Below are 21,949 nucleotides of genomic sequence, written 5' to 3' on the forward strand. Positions count from 1 at the left end.
GACGCCACAAACATGGTGGATCCACAGTGCCATCTAATGGCGGAGTTTATAGAAGGACTTCTTCCTCCTATAGCCCGGCTCAGGTCCTCTTCATCAGAACCCAAAAAATAAACTCTTGGTAACATGAATACACCAAAGCAGAGATCGGTTTCCTGAAGCCAACACGTGGCCCCGAAACAGGCCATTAGTATTATCTCTTTGGACTTTGGACAACAAACAGGAGGATAATTCTCCACAAACGGGAACAGATTTGTTATTCTGCACGAGAGAAGAATGTAGAAACCACGCCGCCAGTGCGTTTGAGTGATCTGCTTTGTGGGAGCTCGAGAGGCCCTCCAGAGAGAGTGCAGTCATGTACTGTCATTTTAAGAGACATGATTGATCGCAAGAAAGAATGTAATCGCTATAACTTAACACAAAAACAAAAGGGTTTTTTTTTGGAAAGAAGCCTTTTCACATTGGGATGGACAGAAGGAGACCATTTGAAAAAAAAATTTAAAAAAAGCTTTATGAGTAAAACATGTTCAGGAGGCTTTCGGAGTTGCCCGGTTCTGTCAGATCCTCAACGAGAGCAGCAGGGAAGCTGAAAAGCAACGCTGACCACACCGCCTGGTATACCGCCAGAGAGATGGAGGTGAGCCGAGCCGAGAGAAGAGGCGATGTGCGCCAGATACACGCGGCTTCAAAAGGAAACTGAGGAGCTGGGAGAGGTAAAGACACTGTGGGAGCGGGTCATTCCTAGAAGCCTTAGCAGGAGTGAGTCTGCGGGGTCATCTGGTATTTGCTCTCCAGGTGGTTTTAAAAGTTCTCTTCACATTTGAACTCGCTTTTTTTGACGGGGTGGGAGGGGGGATTTTTTTTTCGCCCTTTCATTCCTTAAGCTGCTCCGGGGGGGAACCTAAGACGCGAGGCAGCTGCCCGACTCCGTGTGGTGAAGCCAAGAGAGGAAGAGGAGGATGGAATTACCCCCCCGACAGCATTTTCCACCCAACAAGTTAACTTTCGAAGCCGGCGGAGGACGGTAACACGATGCGCATCCGCCAAAGGGGGTAACTGTCCACCGTGCTTTTTTTGTTTCAGTGAAGAACGACTCAAACGCGGTGAACGTGCAGCGGATCTGCCAGCCTTTGGAGGTCGTCTGTGTATTTGAACTGGCACCTCCAGTACCTCCACCAACAATTAGGTTTTCGATATTGCCAAACAACACACGTGGGCCGTCTCATTGTAACCCTGCGGTTTCGGTGCTGCAGACTCCAACACGCATGAAAGCATTCGGGGGAAGTTGAGAACAACTGCGGTGCGCTACATTTATCTTGAGTAACGAAACTGACAAACACTCGTTCCCAATCATTTAACTACCTTCTGTTAGGACTATGAGGGTCCTCGTCACCGGCTTTCCTCTGAGCGTTAATGCCTCCGAGGTGCTGGAAAGAACAGCCAACCTGTTTTCTTATCAAACCCTATTAAGAAAACAATGGATTCCATCTTTTAATCTTGAGAACGTGACTTTGCTCTGTGACAGTAAAGACAGACGCTGCCCTGGAGACAGATAGCGGGAGGACAGTGTTACTGGGTCACGGCGCGACAAAGGCATCGGGTTCCACACTGGATCCCAGAGGAGGGACAAGAAGCCCGGGGCAGAGAGCAAGCTGTGTGGTCAAACACTGGCCGCATGTTCAGCAGCACTGCTGGAGTTTCCCCTTCTGTCGCACACCCGCGTGTACTGCAGACGGCTACTCGAAGGGTTCTTGTACGGAGATTTTAGTCCAACTGTGTGTGTGTGTGTGTCTTGTGGGTTTTCTCACCTGTACAACGGGGCTGGTGTGCGTGTTTGGGAAGTTGGTGGGTCTGTTCAGCCACAGGATTAGGTCCTTGCGAGACAGACACTTGCTGCTGGGCTGCAACCTCCCGCTCTCCCCCTGCGAGTCTCTGGCGTCCTCCGGACCCTCTCCTTCAGGAGCGAAGAGGCGGTGATGGTGGAGCCGGTATGACGCTTTGAGGGACAGAAAAAGGGCTAACCATCTGTGAAAGAAAACAAAAAAAATATGAAATTATAAAGTTTATTTCCATAGGACAACTCACCACAACTATTGTATTAAGTCGGCCCTTTATTACTCATCTAACAGACATGAAGATGGACACTTAACGCCTACCTTACTAAGGTGCCTTGCAGCATGAGATTGGACATCTCAGCCGGTGACACGTCGATGAAACGCAGGAAGGAGAAACAGCTTCCTTTGTCATCAGCTGGAAGGGTAAAGACAGAACACAGAAAGAAGAATATGAGTCCAAACAACGTCCAAATATGGAAATAAACAGGGAGAATAGGAAGGAAGGATGTGAACATGGCAGGAGGAGGAGAAAGGAGGCATTGGGGGTGAATTGGAGGTGTGAAGATCCTGGTTCTTATTTAGAGTGTTTGAATTGAAAGCGTAATATACGTGCTCACCATTTCTGTGAAAAAGAGACTGCTGGATGTGATTTGGGGAGAAGGGAGACAGCAGCACCTGAAGTAATCTGAAGAGGAAGTGGAGACGGATGGAGTTGTGAGAAAAGCCACGAAGAGACTGAATTTGGGAGGATTACCGGAATCCACTTCGAGACACAACATTAGCGTTAACATCAAGAATGCACACAAACAAAGACTCCAGAAATATTTGAGAGTATTTTATGCAAGTTCAGAAATTTTCGAAAATACTTGTTGAACTTTCGATGGACCCGTTTTTCCGTGGACTTCGTATCTGATGGGCAGACTTACTTGTTTCTGGCTTGGTTGTGCGCGTGGATGAGGCCGTGACGGAAGAGGAACTTGGACATGGTGTAGGGCTTCAGGGACATGTGAAAGGGAGAGCGCGTCTCCTGGCGCTCAAACAGGTCAGGGTGGTTACACACCTACACGCAAACACACACACAAACATACACAGTCAGTGTATCTAGAAGGAACAAGCCAGTATCAACACTCCTCAGACTGCTAACTCGTTTAATTGTACATCTCGTCGTAAAATATAGTGCTATTATTACTTTTGGGACATCCTTTGAATATCCGCTGGAGAAAGAAAAACAAACTTTTTTGATAATATGATACTTTAAAATGATCCTCAAATTATTAGGCAGTAATAACAGTAATCAATCATTGAGATTGCGGCGTCTGACTAAATAACCATAACTCCTTGTCGTCTCGTTGTGCTTTTATTCTATTTTTGCAGGACGGCCCGGCCGCAGCTCGTACCTTCCTGAACTGCATGACCAGGTTCATGAGGGAGGAGGTGGTGGTGTGCGACTGCTGCGCCGTGCCCATGGAGGACTGCAGCAGGTCCTCGATGGAGATCTTGTTCCTGAGAGCCTGGTAGAGCAGCCTCTGCCGGGACGTCAGCTGGCAGTAGGTCAGGATCTCGATCTGTGAGAAGAATAAATGCGTGTAAAAGTCTTTTAACGATTAGCATTCAGAGTCACGCAAACCTGCAGGTGGAAGCAAAAAGAAGGAGGTACTCAAACCACCATCACTGCCATCTCTCATGTTTTCACAACATACAAATCTATTTATTGAGCCAATGTTTTATGCGTTTTATGACGGCGGTGAATAAAAATATTCTCAGATGGTAAAAAGAACGATTGACAAAGTCGTAGTTGCTCTTCAGAACATCTCTGGTGTCACGCTAAGATGTCACGCTAAGATGAGAGCAACAAACCCTAAAAACCCCAATCACGAACCACGAGTGAATTCCACAAGTTGCTATCAGCTTCGGCATGCTGACAAAACCTGAGAAAGTACCCAGTGGAGACGAAGAAGAAGAGGAGAAGGGGGGTGGGGGGAGGGGGGGGAGGAGGAGGAAGTGGGCTGGCAGGACCGCAGGAAAGTGACCAAGACAGATGTGGGGGAGCGGTGAACTCTGCCATTCTTCTGACTCTGCGTATCGAGACTCCCACGGCGCATGAGCGAGTGACAGCGAGAGACCCTTCGAGGCCCCGACGCCTGTCGAGACGATCTGCCAGCGCAGGCATCGCTCACGAGCTTATTACAACACGCTCCGTGTCAGTGAGGCGAACGGGGGAGACGGATGAAGAGCTCCAGGATATTTACTGAAATATATTTTCACGTCATTCTCTCTCCGTCGCACGCCAGAGTCACTTTTACATGACTCCTGCTGTTTTTGTCACTTGAAAGCTGAGACTTCTCGTTGCATAAAAAGGTCCAATTAAAAGAAAAAGGTGCAACTCAAGAAGCTCGTCTCGGCAAAACGCAGAAGAGAGTTCGCTCCCCTACCTTGTCCGAGAGCTCGTTTTCGACATCCTTCTTGATTCTGCGCAGCATGAAAGGCTTGAGGATCATGTGCAGTCTGGAAAGCTGGTCTGAAACACAAACATCAAAACAATCGTGTGAAGCTCGCAGAGCACATTACACACACGGCGCTGAGCAGAGTTCAATGCTGGCACACAAATAACAGAATATCCGTACAAATGAGCCGAGGGGGAAAAAAAAAAAAAAGGAAGAAAAAAAAAAACTTGAACAAGCAGCAGCGAGGAACATTTTTTTTCTCAGGCACGAGAGTTCATACTCACTCTCATCGATGGCAGACTTGTTTTCAGCGTGGCTCTCGATGTCCTTGGAGAACCACTCGTTAAACTCTTCATGGGAATCGAACAATGTTGGCATGATGAAGTGCAGCAGGGCCCACAGCTGAGGGACAGTAATAACACGCATTCGTCAACGGATCCGTCTTGCTCACACCGACTCACACACACACACACACACACACCGACACACCGACACACACACACACACACACACACACACACACACACACACACACACACACACACACACACACACACACCTCAGCCATCGTGTTCTGGATGGGCGTCCCGGTGAGCAGCAGTCGGTTTCGACACTGGAATTGCAGAAGGATTTTCCACCGAACGCTGAAAAACAACACAGCGGGACACGCCGCCAATTATAAAAACGTGTGGACCACAAGAGCATGTTTTTCATTTAAAGATTGTAACTGTGTTTGTTTGTTTGTTTGTTTGTTTGTCGAGGTTAAGCCAGTCGCTGCTGCTCTGCATGTTCTGGCAAACGTATTCCACATCAAAAGTCTTGAAAGGAACCCATGTTGGTACTATTTATTACTCTGTTCTTTTTTGTTGTGTGTGTGGATCGTTAAAGTAGAATCAAACTACCGTTTATAAGGGAAATAAGGTGTTCTGGAAAGTGTATCGGCTAAGACTTATGGCTGAATCTGGGGGAGGAAAAGTGCAACTTTCAATCTATAAAACTCAGGGGAACTTTGGTAAACTTTAGAAAGTGAAAACATGGAATGCAAAGTGGGCTGGAACCCACGAATACACAACTAAGATCCTTTAAACTCAGAAAAAGTACCATCTGTATATTTAATATTTCTGTTGTATTTTTCTTACTGTTTATATCACTTGATTTTTTATTCACCGTGTGTCTCTTGTGTGAACTGCTGCTGTAACCCCTCACAGCAGGACTAATGAAGGATTATCTTATCTTAACATGATGATCATGCGTCATAAATTCATTTTAAAAACACACAGGAGGCCCGCAACATGTTTAGGAATGAAGTTTCGCACGATGACCGCGTTGTCGTTTTACCTGGTGCTGCTTTTTAGCGCCTGGGCCTCGTCCAGGACCATGTACTGCCACTTGACCCTCTGGAAGTACTTGACGTCCTGGACCACCAGCTGGTAGCTCGTGATCACCACGTGGAACGGCGCATTTCGAGTGTAAAGGGTTTTCTGTTGAAGCGCAGACGCGCAAATCATGGGAAGAGACGGGGTCACAATCGAGAAGAAGAGGAAAAATAACTGCATTTGTGGAGCAAATTCATCCTCCGTCGTCTCTTCCTTACCTGGCTCCAGAATTTGCGAATCACCTTGCGATCGTGTGGGTTCCCCCAGTACGGCAACACCTGACGGAGAGATTGAAAAAAATGGGTGAAATTAAAACAAGAGGATGAAGCTACATTCAACGTGAGCTCACACAGTTCCCTGGGGAAACATTTGGGCTCGGCACGGCGCATGAATGAATCACGGCGAGTTGTTGACGCCGAACGCGAAGTGAAAAGATTTACACATCATTACATCATTCAACGCGCGCCGGTATTCCATTGTTTGCGGTCAGTCTTGCTTTCAGTGTTCAGGAAGCTTATCACCGAGTTTAGTAATGGGGTCTTTTCACACCTCATTAGCAAAAAAGACTGGGATTGATTTATTTGTTTTTCAAACTGAGTGTTGAGCACAGTAAAGAGCTGGTCGTGTGTGTGTGTGCGCGTGTGTGTGTATTCAAGGTCGCAGACACATTGATGTGTTTGATACTTTCCCAACATTTAAGAACGTCAGGAGACGTGCAAAAAGATTTCACAAGTGCAGTCACATAACAATCAAAGAGTTAAAAGCTTTGGAGTCATTTCTTACCAGCTGCTGTGTGACCAATGTCCTAGTTCAACACTGCCCCCTAGTGGGCGGTTAGAGACGTGCTCGCAGCTTATTGCCCTTTACCCTCGGTATTTCCCAGAAGTTAGGCAGAATTTCTGATAAGAGCAACGCAGCGCCGGGTTTATTTGTAAGAAAGAGCGCACGCGGCGAAAAAGATCAGTGAGGATGCCGGGATTCCCCGCGGCCGTGTTTTTGCAGGTGTTTCCGGCTCGGCGGCGTCGAGGATTCTCACCTTGAATTCGGGCACAAAGCGGGTGAACTCCTGGTGCCAGTTGTTGAGCGTGGACGCGGGAGAGATGATCAGGAATGGACCCCAGATGTTGTCTCTCTGTGCAGGAACAAGACAAGAGAATGCGTCGTCAGCTGCCACTGCAGGTGGTCTGTGTGTGTGCGTGTGTGTGTGTGTGTGTCTGTTTGTGTGTGTCAGCACCCAATAACAGGAAGCTCCGGAGGAACACAGCATGCATCTTCCTGTCAGCGATAGTTCAACACTGGACACATTTCCCCTTCAAATTACACTTTTACTCCGTCCGTGTGTTCAGAGCCCAAACGATCGAAAGAGCTGGACTCAGCGGTTCACGACAATGAAATAAGTCAAGGAAATTCAGAGCCAGAAGCAAGGGACTCTTTAAAAAAGGATGCAGGTGCACAAAGAAGCTGGACGCGTGATGTTTTTCCGCAAGTCGGCGAACAACAGCGCGGACAATCGAATATTCCACAGAGCTGTTTTTCAAAGCGTTTGATGAATGAAAGCCTTCGGCCGGCCGGTGCTCTCTCTCACCTCCGCCAAGTGTGCCAACAGGGCGATGCTCTGCACCGTCTTCCCCAGTCCCATCTCATCTGCCAGGATTCCATTGATGCCCTGCGGGGAGAGAGCGGAAAGGAAAGGTTAAAATAAATCCTTCAAAAACCATTCAAAACTGTTTTAATAGATTCAGAAATACAAAAAAAAGAGCATTCATGCATCTGCTGGCCAAAAAGAAGACTGCAACGTAGGTTATGCTAATGCATTATTAATGCATTGTGTTTTTAGGAATTCATACCTCCAGAATGAATCAAACACGAGGATAGTTGCGTGTACCTGTTCATAGAGGTTGGCCAGCCAGTTCATGCCCTTGAGTTGGTAACCTTTGAGTTTGCCGTCGAAGATGCTGGGCTGAGGGATTTCTTCCCCCGCGTGGATGGACGGGTTGGCGAGGCTGTAGCTCTCCCCAAACCCACAGCCGGCGCCCGAGGACGGGCCCGCCACGCGTACGGACGCGCAGCGGCTGTCCTTGGCCTCCTCGTCAAACATCCGCGTCTGTGCAGGAAGGGGAGGGGAGGGAAGAGATTCGGAGATGAGCACATATGCAGTGTGTGTGTGCGCGCGCATGTGCGGGATGAGTGCACCTCTGAGGGCGTGCGTGGGTCAATTTACTCTCTCTTGGTGAATCTGGAAGGCCTCCTTGGCGTTCCTCAGGGCCTGGGACTTGTAGTAATCGCTATCTGAAATCAAATCACAATCAGCTTGCGCGTAAAACAAACAGAAAGCAATTCAGTGTCACATTTTAGTTGACGTACACTAAAGTCAGTGTCAGTCAAATGTCAGTCAATAGAAGAGCATTTGACCGTGTACTTCCTAATTAAGAGCGATCATCAGTGGGTTAAACAGTTACAGACTATGTATAAGCTGTTCCTACCATAGTCCTCCTGTCCCATGTTGACCATGACTCCTCCCCCAATGTCAATCTGCCGGTTCGCCGCAGAGTCGTCCAGCTTCCTCAGAATTTCCTCCTGAGACGTTTCCCCTTTGCCGCCCATGAAATGAGCATACAGCTCCGTCTGGGTGATGAGGAAGTTCAGTTTGCGCTGCTGCCGCTTGGCCTGCAAGAGACGGAGAGACAGCGTTCAAATCACCCATCAATGTGTTCAGAGTAACGATTTAAAACCTTTTTTGTGTCTTCAAAACTGATCCGGATCGTTTCAATTCCCCATTCCACCTACTTCTTTCATCTCCTCGTCCAGTTTGCGTTGCTCCAGGGCCTCCTTCTCCGCCCTCTTCCTGTGCTCCTTCTCCACTTTGTCGTATTTCTTCCAGTACAGCATCATCTCCTTGGTGAGGCGGCGAGCGCGGGGCAACGTCTCCTTGCAGTTCTTCTGGGCCTGGATAGCTGCCCGGCGAACCTCTCTCATGCACTGGTGAGCCAACTGGGACGAACGAGACGGAGGTTAGATGTTGAACTTGCGCTCAAACTCCCTTTTAGAAGTTGATTTTAACAACGCAGAACTTACCTTTTTAGCATTTGTCAAGACTAAGTTCTTGGCGGAGGTCTTCTGCTTGAAATTCTGCAAAGCAGGTGGATAACACGTTATTAAGGACTTTAAAGAAAAAGGTACTGAATATATATCCCCAAAAAAATCTTGATTCTTATCACGGTCGTGCGTACGGACCTTGGGGATCTCCTTCTTTGCGATGGTGAGCCAGACCTTACGTCGCCGTGCATTCAGCTGCTCGACGGTGAGATGCTTCTTCTTCACCGCGGGCAGCGGTGCATCGTGGGAAAACTTTGCGAAGATCTTGGTGATGTAAGGACGCCCATCATCCAGAAAGTCTCCCTCTCCCCGTTTCTTCTTTTTTTTCACTTTTTTCAGTTTGGCTATAAAGAAATATAAAGAAATGTATGAGACTGAACAATATGAAAGCTTCTCAATTAACTCAAATATAATAATTTGAGATTTTTTTATTATTTTGTTTTTGCCGTTACCCTTGAATTTCTTCTCATCTTTGATTTTCTTCTTCTTCGGGCCCAGGAGGTGGCGCTGTTGCTCGTAAAAGGGGTCATGGGTAGAGAGGAGTCCAGTGCTGTAGTACTGATATTGGTGAAGCTGTAGGACAAATATACAAAAACAGATATGAAAAAAAATACATGTCAAACATACAAGGTGTCTATATCACTCGGTACAGGTGCTGTGTGTGTGTGTGTGTGTGTTTGTCCGTACCTCCCGGTCGGAGTGGAACTTGCTCTGATGCTGCCTGGTGTGGCGATGTAACCGCAGCATGTCATGCAGCTCCTCCCGGGACAAGCTGAAGTCAGAGTCGTCGGAGTCCGTGTCCGAGTCCGTGGTGTCGTCACTCAACAGAATACTCTGCAATACGGAGCAGGAACACGGTTAAAGAAAGCTGAGGGTGTACAGAAGATGTAGATAAAAAGAGCATGAGAAAGGGAGGTGAGCGTAGCAGGAAAAAGTTCTAAACAAGTGGGGCTAAAAAAAAGAGGGGCAACATTGGCACTGAACTTGACCTATTAATCTGTTAGATATTTGCGTGAAATACTAATGCTTCAATCTGCAGCACGGTGGAGAATATGTCCATGAAATACCTTCAGCCACTTCCTGTTCTTCTTCAGCTTGGAGAAATTGTAGAGGTTTGCTTTATCTGCCTTTTGGTCTGTGGAGTTGACAGTGGAAGCAAAACAAATAAATAATCGCGACGTATACGTGCATGAACTGATTCTCTTACATTAAATGACACCGATGCATGTGGAGCAACACTTGAATAAAATATTAGACCGTTCCGTATCTTACCTTTACCCTGCAGCAGAACTCCGTTGAGGGGCTTTCCCTCTGACAACCTGTCCACTTGCTCACATGACTCACTCTTCACTGTCGAAGCTGCATGCTGACCGAGCGAGGGGTCCAGAGACAGCCCGGTCCCCAGAGCACCGTCGCTGTCATCGCTGTCATCACTAGAACACGAGAAGCATGTTGCTGTAAGATCACCCTTTGCATCCTATATACAAAATATGAAATCTTCTCTCTGGATCTGTGCCTGGTAGTATTAATACTGTATGAACATTAGGTGTTAATGACCTGATTATCGTCTTGATAAGATAACCCAATACCAACACAGATTGCATTTATGTCCAAGCGGGAGCCATCTTTATCCTGCAACACCCACAGAAACTGAAAAAGGTGTACGCCCGGCCCAACTCCATTTCGCTGTTTACCTGGTTATGTCTCCGTTGAAGATGGCGGCCGTCTGGCGCAGGAAACTGTCCAACCTCAGGGATCTTTCCAAGCGCTGCAGGTAGAGTGGTTTGGCCAGGCCAGAGCTCCCTGATGCCCCGGCCTCCAGTCGGCCACCCTGCCCGGACGCCATGCACCACAGACACCTCTGCCCGGCAGGGCAGAAACTTTTACTGGAGAGAAAAGTAGTGAGGAAGCGATGGAAAGAAAGAAAGGGCAATGCAGATGGCTCAAGGTTAGAAAGCAGCACAGGACACTGTAAACTATGGGATGAGTAATGCTCTACTGTATTTATTTCAGCAGACATATAGACAGAACTGGAGGGATCAAGGTTCATGAGACGTTCATAAGCAGTTGTTGAAATTTGAATTTTCCAATCCAAATCTGGGATGTAGGAGATTCTTTCCTTCTCGCCTTTTTCGATATCGCTCAATCCCTAGCTACATTTCAAACTTTTTGCCATGGTAACAATCATGAAGTCCAAATATCAAAACTCTCTCCTCCAATAGCAAAGGCATGTAGGCCTACTGCCAGTGTGGTACCGGCAGACAGTTCCTTGAGCAGAAAACAGTAAGCCTACCTTTTCAGTAAAGGATGCCATTGTTCTTGATTCCAAGACTAATGATCAGACAGCGGTAAAAAAGTCCCCTGCAAAAGAAGAAGCCCATAATCACAGACTGACAGCCACATGATGACATCAAAGGGTATAGTGCTCTTTCAAATATAGTCTTCAAGTGTAATACTGACAGCGTGAGGACTCCTTATGTATACTTTTCCACAATTAATTTGTTTACAAAAGGTAAAAAATAATAATAATAAAAGGCACAGAAAGAAACTAAAGCTCCTGCAGCAGTACTATGTATTTAAATTGTGCATGATGTGTTCTCATGTTAATAATGTTATGTTAAATACTTCATGTTAATAAAATAATGTACTGGGTGTATTCATTTCAATATTGTTTTTCTCCCTCAAGACATTGTTCGCATAAACACACAAGGCAATGACATAATACAGCTTAACTATTGTTATGTTCACATCAGTTAATTAAACGGTCAACCTGGACACATTCACACTATTTTTTTTATTCCACTATCAATGTGACTTAGTGACCAAGTATTACTGCATTGCCCAAGTTATAATGTCCTTGCACATGTGATTGTTTCAACAGTGTCACCTGTAATAACTACTCATTACATATTCACTTTACTTTTGAGGCAAGTTAACTTTAGTGTGCGAGAGGATGGATGACGAGCGCTCACGCCAATGTACAGCCAAGAGCAAGAGTTTGGCTCTCTCTTTTATTTTTTTAGACGAAGTAAACCGAGAGCTGTACTTTTTTATTATAAACACCGTGCATCATCTTGTGCTAACGCGTCGGTACCATGGCCAGCTAGCTGCTAGCTTATTCGGGGGGCTCGCTAGCTAACCTTGGACGGTGCAGTGTAGCTCGCGAGCTAACGACCGTTAGCTGCCTCGCGAGGCTCCTATCGTTGATAGTAAAGGGTCAAGGAGCTTGACACGCAATCTGACAGCGTACTGCTTTAAGTAAACCACGCCAAAGACGCACATTCGCGTTGGCGTTTCATTTCCTACACATCTCGCCTGTGTCACGACTGTCCCCTTGCTATCGCTCCTCCAAGTGGCTTTTTCCATCACAAACGTTGGCTTATCTTAAACGGTCGTTTTGACACGGACGTCCTCTCGCGCCATTAATATGAAGTATTCAAATCGGCCCTGTCTCTTTAAGGCCACCACCTCCCTGCCTAAACAATGTATTTAGATGATATTGGTGTAATGGCGATTCATAAACAGGCTTAGTGGCGATGCGGCGACGGCAAGGCCCAGCGCCCGCGCCTCTCGTACCCTTGTTGCGGATACGAGCCGGGACTCGGTTGCCTGGTGAACGAATGATCCCCATGTTTTAATTCTTTTTCCCTCCCGGCCATCTTCCCCCATTGCTCCTTCGCCATAACATCCACCAAGGAGTCTCTCACCTCAGCCCCGTGTCCCCCTTTTCGTCTCTCTCTCCGCTGCTGCCGACTCTCGGTTCTCTGACTCCAAAATGGCGGTTTGAGGCGCCGAGCGAGTCTGTGAGCTTTGAGTCGGCAGCAACAGCAGAGAGGCGGCCACTTTCTGTTACTGAGAGAGCAGAGACACGACGCCATGGCGAGGGTACAGCAAGGAGCAGGCGTTTTAATCAATCACAGAGACAGGGACGCTCGCTCGTCGACGTCTCAGAGGACATGGCTGCGACAAGAAATCCCGGCGGTGTCTTTCGTTTATTCCCTAAAGCCCACGTCCGCCGTGCATGCCATTTGGGGCCGTATATACACATCGAATACAAATGCATCGATTAAATTCCGATGTCGATTAATAGCGTCTGTTCACTGCGAAGATTACCGAGCGACGTCTGACGTCATCAGACGGGAACTCCGTTTTAGGTATGGCGAGGCAGCTGGGATGCCCTGAGTAAAATGTGACAATTTGTAAAGTTTTATTCTAATGTAAAGAGTTGACAGTGGACCGCAGTATTATTATATTTTAAGTGACACATTTGTCCATATAAGTGTATGTATGTATTGCCACTGATTATGATAATGATTGTGTGACACACAATGTTCATAGGGTTGGTAGGCATCCAAACAATGCTTTCTGTTACAGTAGCCTAAACTCAGGTCGCCCTGAACACAAACACAGCTGGCATCAAACTATGAACTAGTCATGCTGCCTAAGTATGGTGTTGTTCATACCCTGCTTCAGCTCGCTGATGAGCTGTTATTTTGTACACCTGCAGGGAGGCTGTGGGAGCCCTCCTGAGAAACTGTGAAGGGGTATTGATTTCTCATAGACCAGATAGTTCAAATAAGTTGTTAAATATTTATTACATTCAAACAATGACAATAACCAGTTCATCCGTGCTGACAAGCTTTAATGATCCACAATTGAATTGCAAAACAGGGAACAAGTGAAATTAAAGTTTGATGCTCTTCCCCACATTACCTGTAAGATTAAACACAGAGCTGTAGAGTTGACTAGTTGAGCTGAGCTGAGGAAGCACAGATAGTTTGTAAGTGCAGGTTATGTTTCCAATTGACAAAACATAAACATGTGGATTATTATTGTAGTTAAGAGATGAATAGTGCAGTTATAGTCGATTCGAGCTTTGTTATTATTTTCTGTCGTAATCAGAGGTTCAGCACATTGTGTGCACTGTACAGCCCTAGCAATATTTTACAACACCGCATCCTCTTGTATCCTTTCGCGGCAATGTCCATCTTTTACTAAACTCTCCCATACAAAGTGCAAAGGTCGTTAAATCAACTTCAAATACCGCCAACAAAAGAAGTGTACCCGGGGAGAGAACAACAGGCGCTCATACAGTTTTAAACAGTAGGCACTGCTGACAGGCAATCGGGTGAACGTCTGTTTCCACTGAACAGGACCTACAGATGGTGACGCTTCATTGCTATATCAGATGGCGACGGGCTGTTGTGTCTTTTGCACCATGAAAGGAGGTCTTGTTTATAGCCAGCTGGATTTCTCCTCCTCAAATTTCTGCGGATCGATGAACGGCTTGTCGATGGACTTGATCATCAGTTCCCCGCAGTACACGCATTCACACGCAATGATGTCATCCATGTCCGATTTTATCTGCTCACGACTTGTGCCTGCATTGCCCTTTCCCAGGCTGGCAGTGTCTCCTTCTTCCTTGGGCGCCGGGCGGTGTCGAGACTTGGAGGATTGCGTGGTCGCGGCCAGCTTTTTCTGCAGATCCTCCAGACGGCTCTGCTTAAAGGCCGTCAGGTGAGGGGTTACTTCCTGGAAGGTAGAAGAATTTTAAAAAAGGACATAAGAATTATTACGACACAAATGTTGTATGTGCATCTTTAAAATATATGGCGTGAAAAACGTTTCAAACACACTACTTTTTAATAAGATAGTGACTGAACTAAGAGAACATCCTATGTGTGCAGCGTATAGTCATTGAAACAGCAGTCTGGACGTGAGTTACCTGGAACAGACAGTCATAGTGGAACATGTGTCCACATAGGAACAGATAGAAGGGCCTGTTGAGCAACGGGAAGTCACAAGCAGCACACTTTTCTTGGGAATCCACGACGCCATATTTGTTCCTCATTTCCTGGATGTCTTCCCTGATGCGTTTGGCGCTCTCCGTGGCCTCCTCCATTTCCTGTTTTAGCTCCTCGATGTGCTGATTGTACTCCTCCAGGGAGCTGCATATGGCCTCCTTAGAAACCAGTAAAGTATTTGAATTTTAAGAACTATACTATGTCGGGCATACATTGAATACATGGTATAAATAAGGACTGAGGTGACACCCAGAATGACCACCACAGTAAATGAAATGGGGAAAAAAACTATTTGTGTTCATTTATAATTTATTAATAATATTGTAATTTTTTTTGCATTTCTTATTCATTTATTACAGACCTTAAAATGGTCAATGGTGACAAAGTCTGGGAAGAATGGCAGGATGTCTTCAATCTTGAGCAGGTTGCAGCTGGACAGACAGTTCATGGCTTTCTTCACATCCTTCTCCTCCTGCACCACATGCCGGGCGATCTTCAGCCAAAGCTTCTTCCTCAGCTCCTCGTCATCGTCGGGCAGGTCGGCGCATGACTTGGCCAAGTCCACGTCTACCTAAAGGACGTTAAACACAATGTAAAGTTAGTGGCCTTTGTCAAATTCTGTCAAGAGATTCAAGAAAACCAGAATATTGCGCCATCATCTTCCAGAGTTGGCTGGATGTATTTACATGGCGTGCTTACCTGTAAAGCAAGATCCACCGCCTCCTCATACAGCTCCATAATCCTGTAAACCAGGACACATGCCCGGAGGTAGCCGTTTTCGGCGCACAGCCTGAGGGCGTACTTCAAGTCATAGCGGATGTCCGAAACGTGTGTGCCCGCTTGCTCCAGATACCACAGCAGGGAGTCTGGCTTGTACTTGGCGTACAGAGACAGCAGGTAGTTGTGGATGGCCTCCTCCGTCACGGTCAGCTCGTACACGCAGAACTCCATGTAGCGGATGGTTTCACTGATTTGCTGCGTGCTGCCCATCTGGCTGTAGTTCATCAGCGCTGGGATGAGCTTCTTTGGGTCCAGCCGCTTGCCCATCTGGATCCACGCGTCCACCACCTTTTTGGGAATATGCTGCATGAGGACCGGGGAGAACTTGTAAAAAAGCTTTTGATCACAGTGCTTGGAGAGCACGTCCAGAGCGGCGCTGTAGTCGTCGTGCTGGCAGTAGTGCGATATCACCCTCTCGTAGTCCTGCATGACCACGGAGAAGTATACCATGTCGTCCACGTTGCCGTGGCTGGCCAGCAGGTCGTAGATGGTGCTGCGGTTGTTGTACAGGCACTCCTTGTGCTTGGAGTTGCTGAGGAATTGCCGAAACTCCTCGCGGGTCTCCTGGAAGATGACGCTGTTGCCGTCGCTCTCCAGCTGGCCGAGCCGGTTCAGGTAGAGCTCGGCCAGCCAGGTGACCAGCAGGGTGATCTGCGTTCTCTCGCTAGGTTTCAAATTGTTCAGCTTCTTCAGCAGGAACTCTTTCAGGGCTTCCTCTTGTTTGGCTTCGATGAACTTGAGCGCGATCTCCTCGAAGTAGTTCTGCGTCATGGCGTAGCACTTGGCACTCTCGAGGTAGCGCTTGTTCTGGAAGCAGTGCTCCGCCTCCCTGGCCAGCACCATGTCCATGCACTCTGGGCGGTCTCGGCAGTACTCCTTGGCCAGGTCAAACTTAGTCATGCTCATGTACATCTGCCAGACGTCCCTGGCCTCGCGTTGGATGTGGTACCGGAAAACCGCCCGCTCAGTGTATATCCACACCAACCCACCGACCGGGTCCTTGATCATCTTCTTGAGGGTGCCAAATTTATCTGGGAACACATCCTCGTGCACCACCTGTCCATTCAGAGTGCAGATGGCTTTAACTCGGTCGTGGAGGAGCAGCAGGAAGTGGAACTGCGTCAGCACAATGGAGATGGGCTTGTTGAGACTGAGGTCTATGTCGGGGGTGTAGTCCCACACCTGTTTGAATGCGAGGGAGAAAATATGGAGAATGAATATGTGGAACATAAAGACAAGTTTGATTGAAAAGGAAAAAACACACTCGCCCACGAAGACATTTACCTGCACATCACTCAGCAGGGAATCGGGCCGGATGTAGTCCAGCTGACCGTAGAGAACTCCATTACCCATCATCCAGGCGAACGCCTTCGGGGCGGTCCGGAGCTTCGGGGTGTAGAAGGTGATCTCGCTGTAGCCCATGTTGGCGGGGAACTCCTGGAAGCTGGGCAGCAGGTCATGGTTCTGGCTGAAGATGGAGCTGTAGCCCTGCTGCTCCGACCCCTCGGCCAACTTACCCACAAACTGGAACAGGCGTTTGCGGGTGGTGGCGATGATGAAGTACTTGTTCTCCAGTCCCCGCTCCACCTCCAGGCAGCAGACTGGTGCGGGCTTCCCATCCTCCTCAACAGAGTGGACCTGTCTCAGGAAGAGAATGTGATATTGTTTAGCCAGGAAATAGGAAGAAATACAAAGAAAATATGTGTATTAAAACTGGATAACACGTGCAAAACACACATAACAGATGACCACACCGACCTGTTTGAAGTATTGATCCGGATTGGTGTTGAACAGACTGCCCTCAGTGGCGGAGATCTCCGCCTCAAAGATGATGCCTTGACTGGTGCCGACCAGAATGGGGCCCGTGTTGGTCTCACTGCCCAGCAGCTTGTTCCAGCCCACACTCTCGATGAGGTGGCCCCTCCAGCGGGACAGGCTGCGCACTTTCTGCGTGTTCCTGTTGAGGTACAGACACTCACTGGTGTTCAGGCAGATCAGCAGATGGGAGCCTGCAGCGGGGGAAACATGGAGGACACCGCTGCTGCTGTTAATAAGTCGCAACTATGACACTGCCACAGTAGTCGATGTAGTCGAGTAGCATTCAATTTGAGTCCTGAAGATGTCGTTGCAGTCAAAGACGTTTTTATTTATTTATAAAAACAATGCTTTCTTAAACAGCTAAGCAATATTATGCATGAGTTAGATGTGAGATATTACAATGTTGCTGTGTCTTAGGAGTACAGTATGTACTTGATACAATGCACTCTATGAAAGAATAAGTGTCACGTAAAATGACACACAACTGCACATAAAGACTTGCATGAAGTCTGATCAAAATAACCCATATGGAACGTCATGATTATGGCCTAATGGGGAATCTGAAAATGCATAATGTGTTTGTTTTTTTCTCTCACCTGTGGGATCCAGGAACAGTCTGTACACTTTACTGTCATCTTTCCTCCCTAATTCAGTCTGATTAGGCTGATCTGGCTTGGCCAAGTCAATCCTGTACACAGCAGAACATCAAACATCAGCATCTTGTACGCACATCTCTTTTGGGAAGGCTCCAATCAACAACAGACAAATACGAACGCCAGAGTGGACGACAGTGTTTTTAAGTGCTCGTGAAGGTGTTACTCGCCTCAGCAGGGTGTCCTTCCCCAGGCTCATGCATAGCTGATTGTTGCAGACTGCGAGGTGGTTGATCCTCTCGGGCGGTGTGAAGTCGATCCTCTGCTTGTTGAATATCGGCTTCTCTTCCTCAAGTCTCACGTTCACGAAGCCTAGTCGAGGAACAAGTGGCGCAGCGTGAAGTCAGTTAAACGACTGATGTGGTCGTGAGGTTTTAGCGTCCTCGCGTGTCGCTTAACCACAGGAGGAAGTGGGGGCGACCTACCTGAATGAGCGATCCCGATGTTGGCAGTCGACAAGCGGCTGTGCTGCGGCGCACTCTGCCTGCTGTTTTGAGAGTCCTCGTACTCGTCGAGAATCGAAGCCATGGTTCAACCGCACCGTATTCCACTTTGTTTCACTACCTTACAATTAATTAGTCACACATATATACGTGTGTGATGACAGGCGAAGAAACAACCCTAGTACGACATAGCTAGCTAAACAGCCAGCTAGCTAACTCAACCGTTAGCCGCTAGGGGCCCTCGAGCGCGCGTCCTCTCTGCGCGTGCATCTGAATTCAGAGGCCAGACGTTAGGGTGTAATATCTTACGTTGCAGTAAAAACGAGATTATCTGACGTTTCAATCATTCGCGCTACTGTTGCAGCTAGCGCGGCTTCCGAGTACACAAGTCAGGGTGAATGCGAACGATCAGGTGACACGCAGAATCACGTGATCATGTGATCACATTTGATGCAGTGCGTCTCTTTGCCGCTGGAGGGCGCAGCTGGTCCAAGTTTAGAGTGAAGTGGGTTGTGACGAGTTGATGAGACTCAAGTAGCATTTTTTTTTTAATAAACTCCTATTCACCTCAGTGACGATACTTGTTCTGTGTTATTATTATTTGAGTGCACTATAATAGTATTGTTAATGTCATCATTGATTTTAAATCATAAGCTTTTTATGTATAGCCACCTATTTATAGGCATCCATCTTTCTATATCTACTATATTACTTTACATTTAGCCGACGCTTTTATCCAAAGCGATTTACAAAAAGTGCATTCAATCATGAGCACAAACAAGAATCAATAAAGTACAATTTCTTCAAGAAAGTCAAACTACAAAACTACAAGTCCCATTTAACTAAACATTTTATATATCTATATATCTATCTATCCATACATATATGCTACATTTTTATTAGATTGGATATTCCTTTATTAGTCCTGCAGTGGGAAAATTGCAGGATTACAGCAGCAAACAGACACACAAAGACATAAATAAAAAATGTAATATAAATAAGTAATATTAATAATAAACAGTACAATATTATATATACATAACACGACATACATATATATATATATATATATATATAATACATATAACTTGTATTATGAACAGTGTATTAATATTGCATCTATCTATCTATCTATCTATCTATCTATCTATCTATCTATCTATCTATCCATCCATCCCCGGTGGGCGTGTCTATGCAAATCGCGACCTGTAGACTACCTCAACTCCCCCCACTCGTCGCCCGTCAGTCAGAACCGGACACGCAGCCTGACGGTGCGTCACAGACCGTCTGCAGACTCTCAGTATCTCGTCTCTCGTCGGATCGGCGAGGAAGGAGCGTTGAACAAAGTTGACCGTGCGGCTCGACATGCCACCTCACATGGATTACTTCTCCCACGAGTCCCGAGTCCCTTCCGCTTGCGGGCTGACCCTGGAGGATGAGCTGGAGCCCGGCGTCATCAGCTGCATGCTGGTCGGAGACGGAGCCGTCGGGAAGACCAGCATGATTGTGAGCTACACCTCCAACGGATACCCGACCGAGTACCAGCAGACCGGCTTTGACGTCTTCTCCGGTGAGTGAGCAGGACCTGGCATTTAGTTTCTTCTTTTTATCCTTTTTGTTGTTGTTGATAATATACTGTCACTAGTGCTATTACAAGTAAGGATGGCATTAATTTGCATGAAAGCTGTTGACTGACTCATTGTTTTTACGTTTGAATGTGTGTATGCAGGTTGTGTTTGATGTGTTATGTGTGCAATTTTAATTTAGAATGTTTTTTTTGTGTTTCTTTTAAAATGACTGAAATAAAGTGAACTAACTGATTCATGTTATTGTTATTTCAACAGGCCAGGTCCAAGTGGAAGGAGCTCCGGTTAGAGTTCAGCTTCTAGACACTGCTGGACAGGTAAGACTGTTTGTTTGTTTGTCTGTTTTCAACATGACGTCATGTTGTCAAATACCACCATATTTACTTTTCCTTGTGGCCCCAACTTGTCATCTGTTTGCTGATGTTGAGTTCATTGTTTCAAGTGAAGTAACTTGTTAATATAGGCTTTGTGTGTGTGTGTTAATGACATGAGAGCTGAACTGTGAAGTGCCTCCATTGCTTCATCCACTCTATGACTCAGTAACATGGTTTCACCCTGAATAGTATTAACTTTACCTTCCACTAGTGAGTCAGTCTCTCTCCCTCATTCCTCCGTCTGCGCCGCGTCTGATCGACACTAACCGGCGCTTCCGTTTCCTCGTCCTTTCAGGAGGAGTTTGACGAATTCAGAGCCCTGTCCTACGCCCACACGGACGTCTTCCTCCTGTGCTTCAGCATGGTCAACCCCACCTCGTTCCACAACATCATCAAGAAGTGGGTCCCGGAGATCCGCACGTACAACCCGTCCTCGCCCATCGTCCTGGTCGGGACCCAGTCGGACCTCTTGCTGGACGTCAACGTCCTCATCAACCTGGCCCGGGCCAACGTCCAGCCCATCCTGAGCTCGCGGGCTCGCGGCATGGCGGAGAAGATCCGGGCTTCGGACTACGTGGAGTGCTCGTCGCTCACGCAAAAGAACCTGAAGGAGGCGTTTGACGCCGCCATCTTCGCCGCCATCAAGAACAAAACGCGCAAGTCCAAGAAGAGGAGGTTCTCCGACCGGCGCACCAAAGCGTTCTCCCGGTGCAGCTGGAAGAAGTTCTTCTGCTTCGTCTGAGCTCAAAGAAGCGAGACTGCTAACCCCCCGTGGGCTGTGGACAGAACTTTTAATTTATTCGTCTCCTTTGCTCTCGCTCGCTCGCTGCTTGGTGGCAGTTTAGCATCCTTCCCTGTTCAGTGTTCTCGGCGTACGTCACTCTGGGATGCCGAATGGCGCGAGAGGGGAATACATGTGCAAGTAACATCTTTGGAGACAGCTGAGAGGATTCTGGGTCTGGTCTCACACTCCATCAGACACACACACACACACACACACACACACACACACACACACACACACAACACATGACAGCAGTGTTGTTCATATTATATTCAAATGTAGATTGTTCCAGGTAAATGAGAACCCCCCCCAAAAAAGTACAAACTCAAAGTGTGTGTGTATGCTTTTTATGCGCTGGTGGGCAGCGACCTGAGATCCACATGCAGCCCAGGTCCTCGTGTAAATGGAGATGCATTTTGCATGCAGTGCTTTTGCTGCCAGCGGCACCCTAAAAAGTAAGAAGACAAGAGAGAAACAGAAAGTTTCTGATGGGCGTCGACCACTTCTCCATTGTATTCTGGCTGTCTGCCTCCACCGGCTTATTTATACGCAAGATTGGATCGCAGTGTGAGGTGTCACCTTCTTACCTGTGTGTGTGTGTGTGTGTGTGTGTGTGTGTGTGTGTGTGTGTGCGTGTGTGTGTGTGTGTGTGTGTGTATATGAGAGAGAGAGAGCACATATGGCTGGTGTGCATATTGTTTTAATCACCTGACAATCTTATCGCCCCTGGCGTAATATGTCAAATTAGGATTTTTATCAATTTATTTAAAATCCCCAGAAGCAGAAATGCTGCCCTGATGATTTGTGGGAACAAGTGTGTGTGTGTGTGTGTGTGTGTGTGTGTGTGTGTGTGTCCCTCCCCCCTCTCCTCATGTCTTGAATCCCAGCTCTGAGGTGAAAGGGTCCATGGGAGTGGTTACCTTTTTTGTTTATTTATTTATTTTTTTCTCCCCGTCTCT

General features: G+C 47.2%; 3 protein-coding genes across 4 annotated transcripts in view; 1 reads left to right on the forward strand and 2 right to left on the reverse strand.

The window, feature by feature from the left end:
- Nucleotides 1–12,588, reverse strand: part of ino80 (INO80 complex ATPase subunit) — a 32,777-nt gene extending 20,189 nt beyond the window's left edge. For both annotated transcript variants that reach the window (XM_068577123.1, XM_068577122.1), the window contains exons 1-25: nt 12,456–12,588; nt 11,042–11,109; nt 10,443–10,634; nt 10,021–10,181; nt 9,816–9,883; nt 9,436–9,582; nt 9,201–9,321; nt 8,887–9,092; nt 8,728–8,781; nt 8,440–8,643; nt 8,136–8,319; nt 7,874–7,941; nt 7,538–7,756; nt 7,238–7,318; nt 6,689–6,784; nt 5,871–5,930; nt 5,615–5,757; nt 4,836–4,920; nt 4,561–4,678; nt 4,265–4,350; nt 3,230–3,397; nt 2,759–2,892; nt 2,450–2,517; nt 2,154–2,247; nt 1,806–2,022 (exon numbers count right to left, since the gene is read on the reverse strand). In XM_068577123.1, coding sequence (XP_068433224.1) covers nt 1,806–2,022; nt 2,154–2,247; nt 2,450–2,517; nt 2,759–2,892; nt 3,230–3,397; nt 4,265–4,350; nt 4,561–4,678; nt 4,836–4,920; nt 5,615–5,757; nt 5,871–5,930; nt 6,689–6,784; nt 7,238–7,318; nt 7,538–7,756; nt 7,874–7,941; nt 8,136–8,319; nt 8,440–8,643; nt 8,728–8,781; nt 8,887–9,092; nt 9,201–9,321; nt 9,436–9,582; nt 9,816–9,883; nt 10,021–10,181; nt 10,443–10,594 — 2,934 coding nt within the window. In that variant the 5' untranslated portion in view covers nt 10,595–10,634; nt 11,042–11,109; nt 12,456–12,588. The remainder of the gene's footprint in view (nt 1–1,805; nt 2,023–2,153; nt 2,248–2,449; nt 2,518–2,758; nt 2,893–3,229; nt 3,398–4,264; nt 4,351–4,560; nt 4,679–4,835; nt 4,921–5,614; nt 5,758–5,870; nt 5,931–6,688; nt 6,785–7,237; nt 7,319–7,537; nt 7,757–7,873; nt 7,942–8,135; nt 8,320–8,439; nt 8,644–8,727; nt 8,782–8,886; nt 9,093–9,200; nt 9,322–9,435; nt 9,583–9,815; nt 9,884–10,020; nt 10,182–10,442; nt 10,635–11,041; nt 11,110–12,455) is intronic.
- Nucleotides 12,589–13,318: 730 nt separating this feature from the next.
- On the reverse strand, nt 13,319–18,651 carry vps18 (VPS18 core subunit of CORVET and HOPS complexes). The gene is made up of 9 exons (XM_068577450.1): nt 18,229–18,651; nt 17,974–18,115; nt 17,747–17,838; nt 17,091–17,341; nt 16,617–16,970; nt 15,252–16,514; nt 14,914–15,123; nt 14,474–14,710; nt 13,319–14,280 (listed from the first exon to the last, which is right to left on the reverse strand). The coding sequence occupies exons 1-9, from the start codon at nt 18,329–18,331 to the stop codon at nt 13,984–13,986; spliced, it is 2,949 nt and encodes a 982-aa protein (XP_068433551.1). The 5' UTR covers nt 18,332–18,651; the 3' UTR covers nt 13,319–13,983.
- A 960-nt stretch (nt 18,652–19,611) lies between these two features.
- On the forward strand, nt 19,612–20,948 carry rhov (ras homolog family member V). Its single transcript, XM_068576935.1, has 3 exons — nt 19,612–19,816; nt 20,091–20,149; nt 20,502–20,948. Exons 1-3 carry the CDS (start codon nt 19,612–19,614, stop codon nt 20,946–20,948), a joined length of 711 nt encoding a protein of 236 aa, XP_068433036.1.
- Nucleotides 20,949–21,949: the final 1,001 nt, after the last annotated feature.

Source organism: Clinocottus analis, unplaced genomic scaffold (genome assembly GCF_023055335.1).
Source record: "Clinocottus analis isolate CAN_PGR_092001 unplaced genomic scaffold, fCliAna1.0.p SCAF_15, whole genome shotgun sequence".
Lineage (NCBI taxonomy): Eukaryota > Metazoa > Chordata > Actinopteri > Perciformes > Cottidae > Clinocottus > Clinocottus analis.

Bases quoted from the DNA above. Each gene is read 5' to 3' on its own strand.
- vps18 (XM_068577450.1), bottom strand. From the start codon at position 18,331: ATGGCTTCGATTCTCGACGAGTACGAGGACTCTCAAAACAGCAGGCAG. The intron at 16,971-17,090 runs GTCGGTGTGGTC...TTCCTGAGACAG, and splicing joins CGGATCAATACTTCAAACAG to GTCCACTCTGTTGAGGAGGA. The intron at 15,124-15,251 runs GTAAGCACGCCA...AACGTCCTTTAG, and splicing joins CGGTGGATCTTGCTTTACAG to GTAGACGTGGACTTGGCCAA.
- rhov (XM_068576935.1), top strand. From the start codon at position 19,612: ATGCCACCTCACATGGATTACTTCTCCCACGAGTCCCGAGTCCCTTCC. The intron at 19,817-20,090 runs GTGAGTGAGCAG...TTATTTCAACAG, and splicing joins CGGCTTTGACGTCTTCTCCG to GCCAGGTCCAAGTGGAAGGA. The intron at 20,150-20,501 runs GTAAGACTGTTT...TCGTCCTTTCAG, and splicing joins TTCTAGACACTGCTGGACAG to GAGGAGTTTGACGAATTCAG.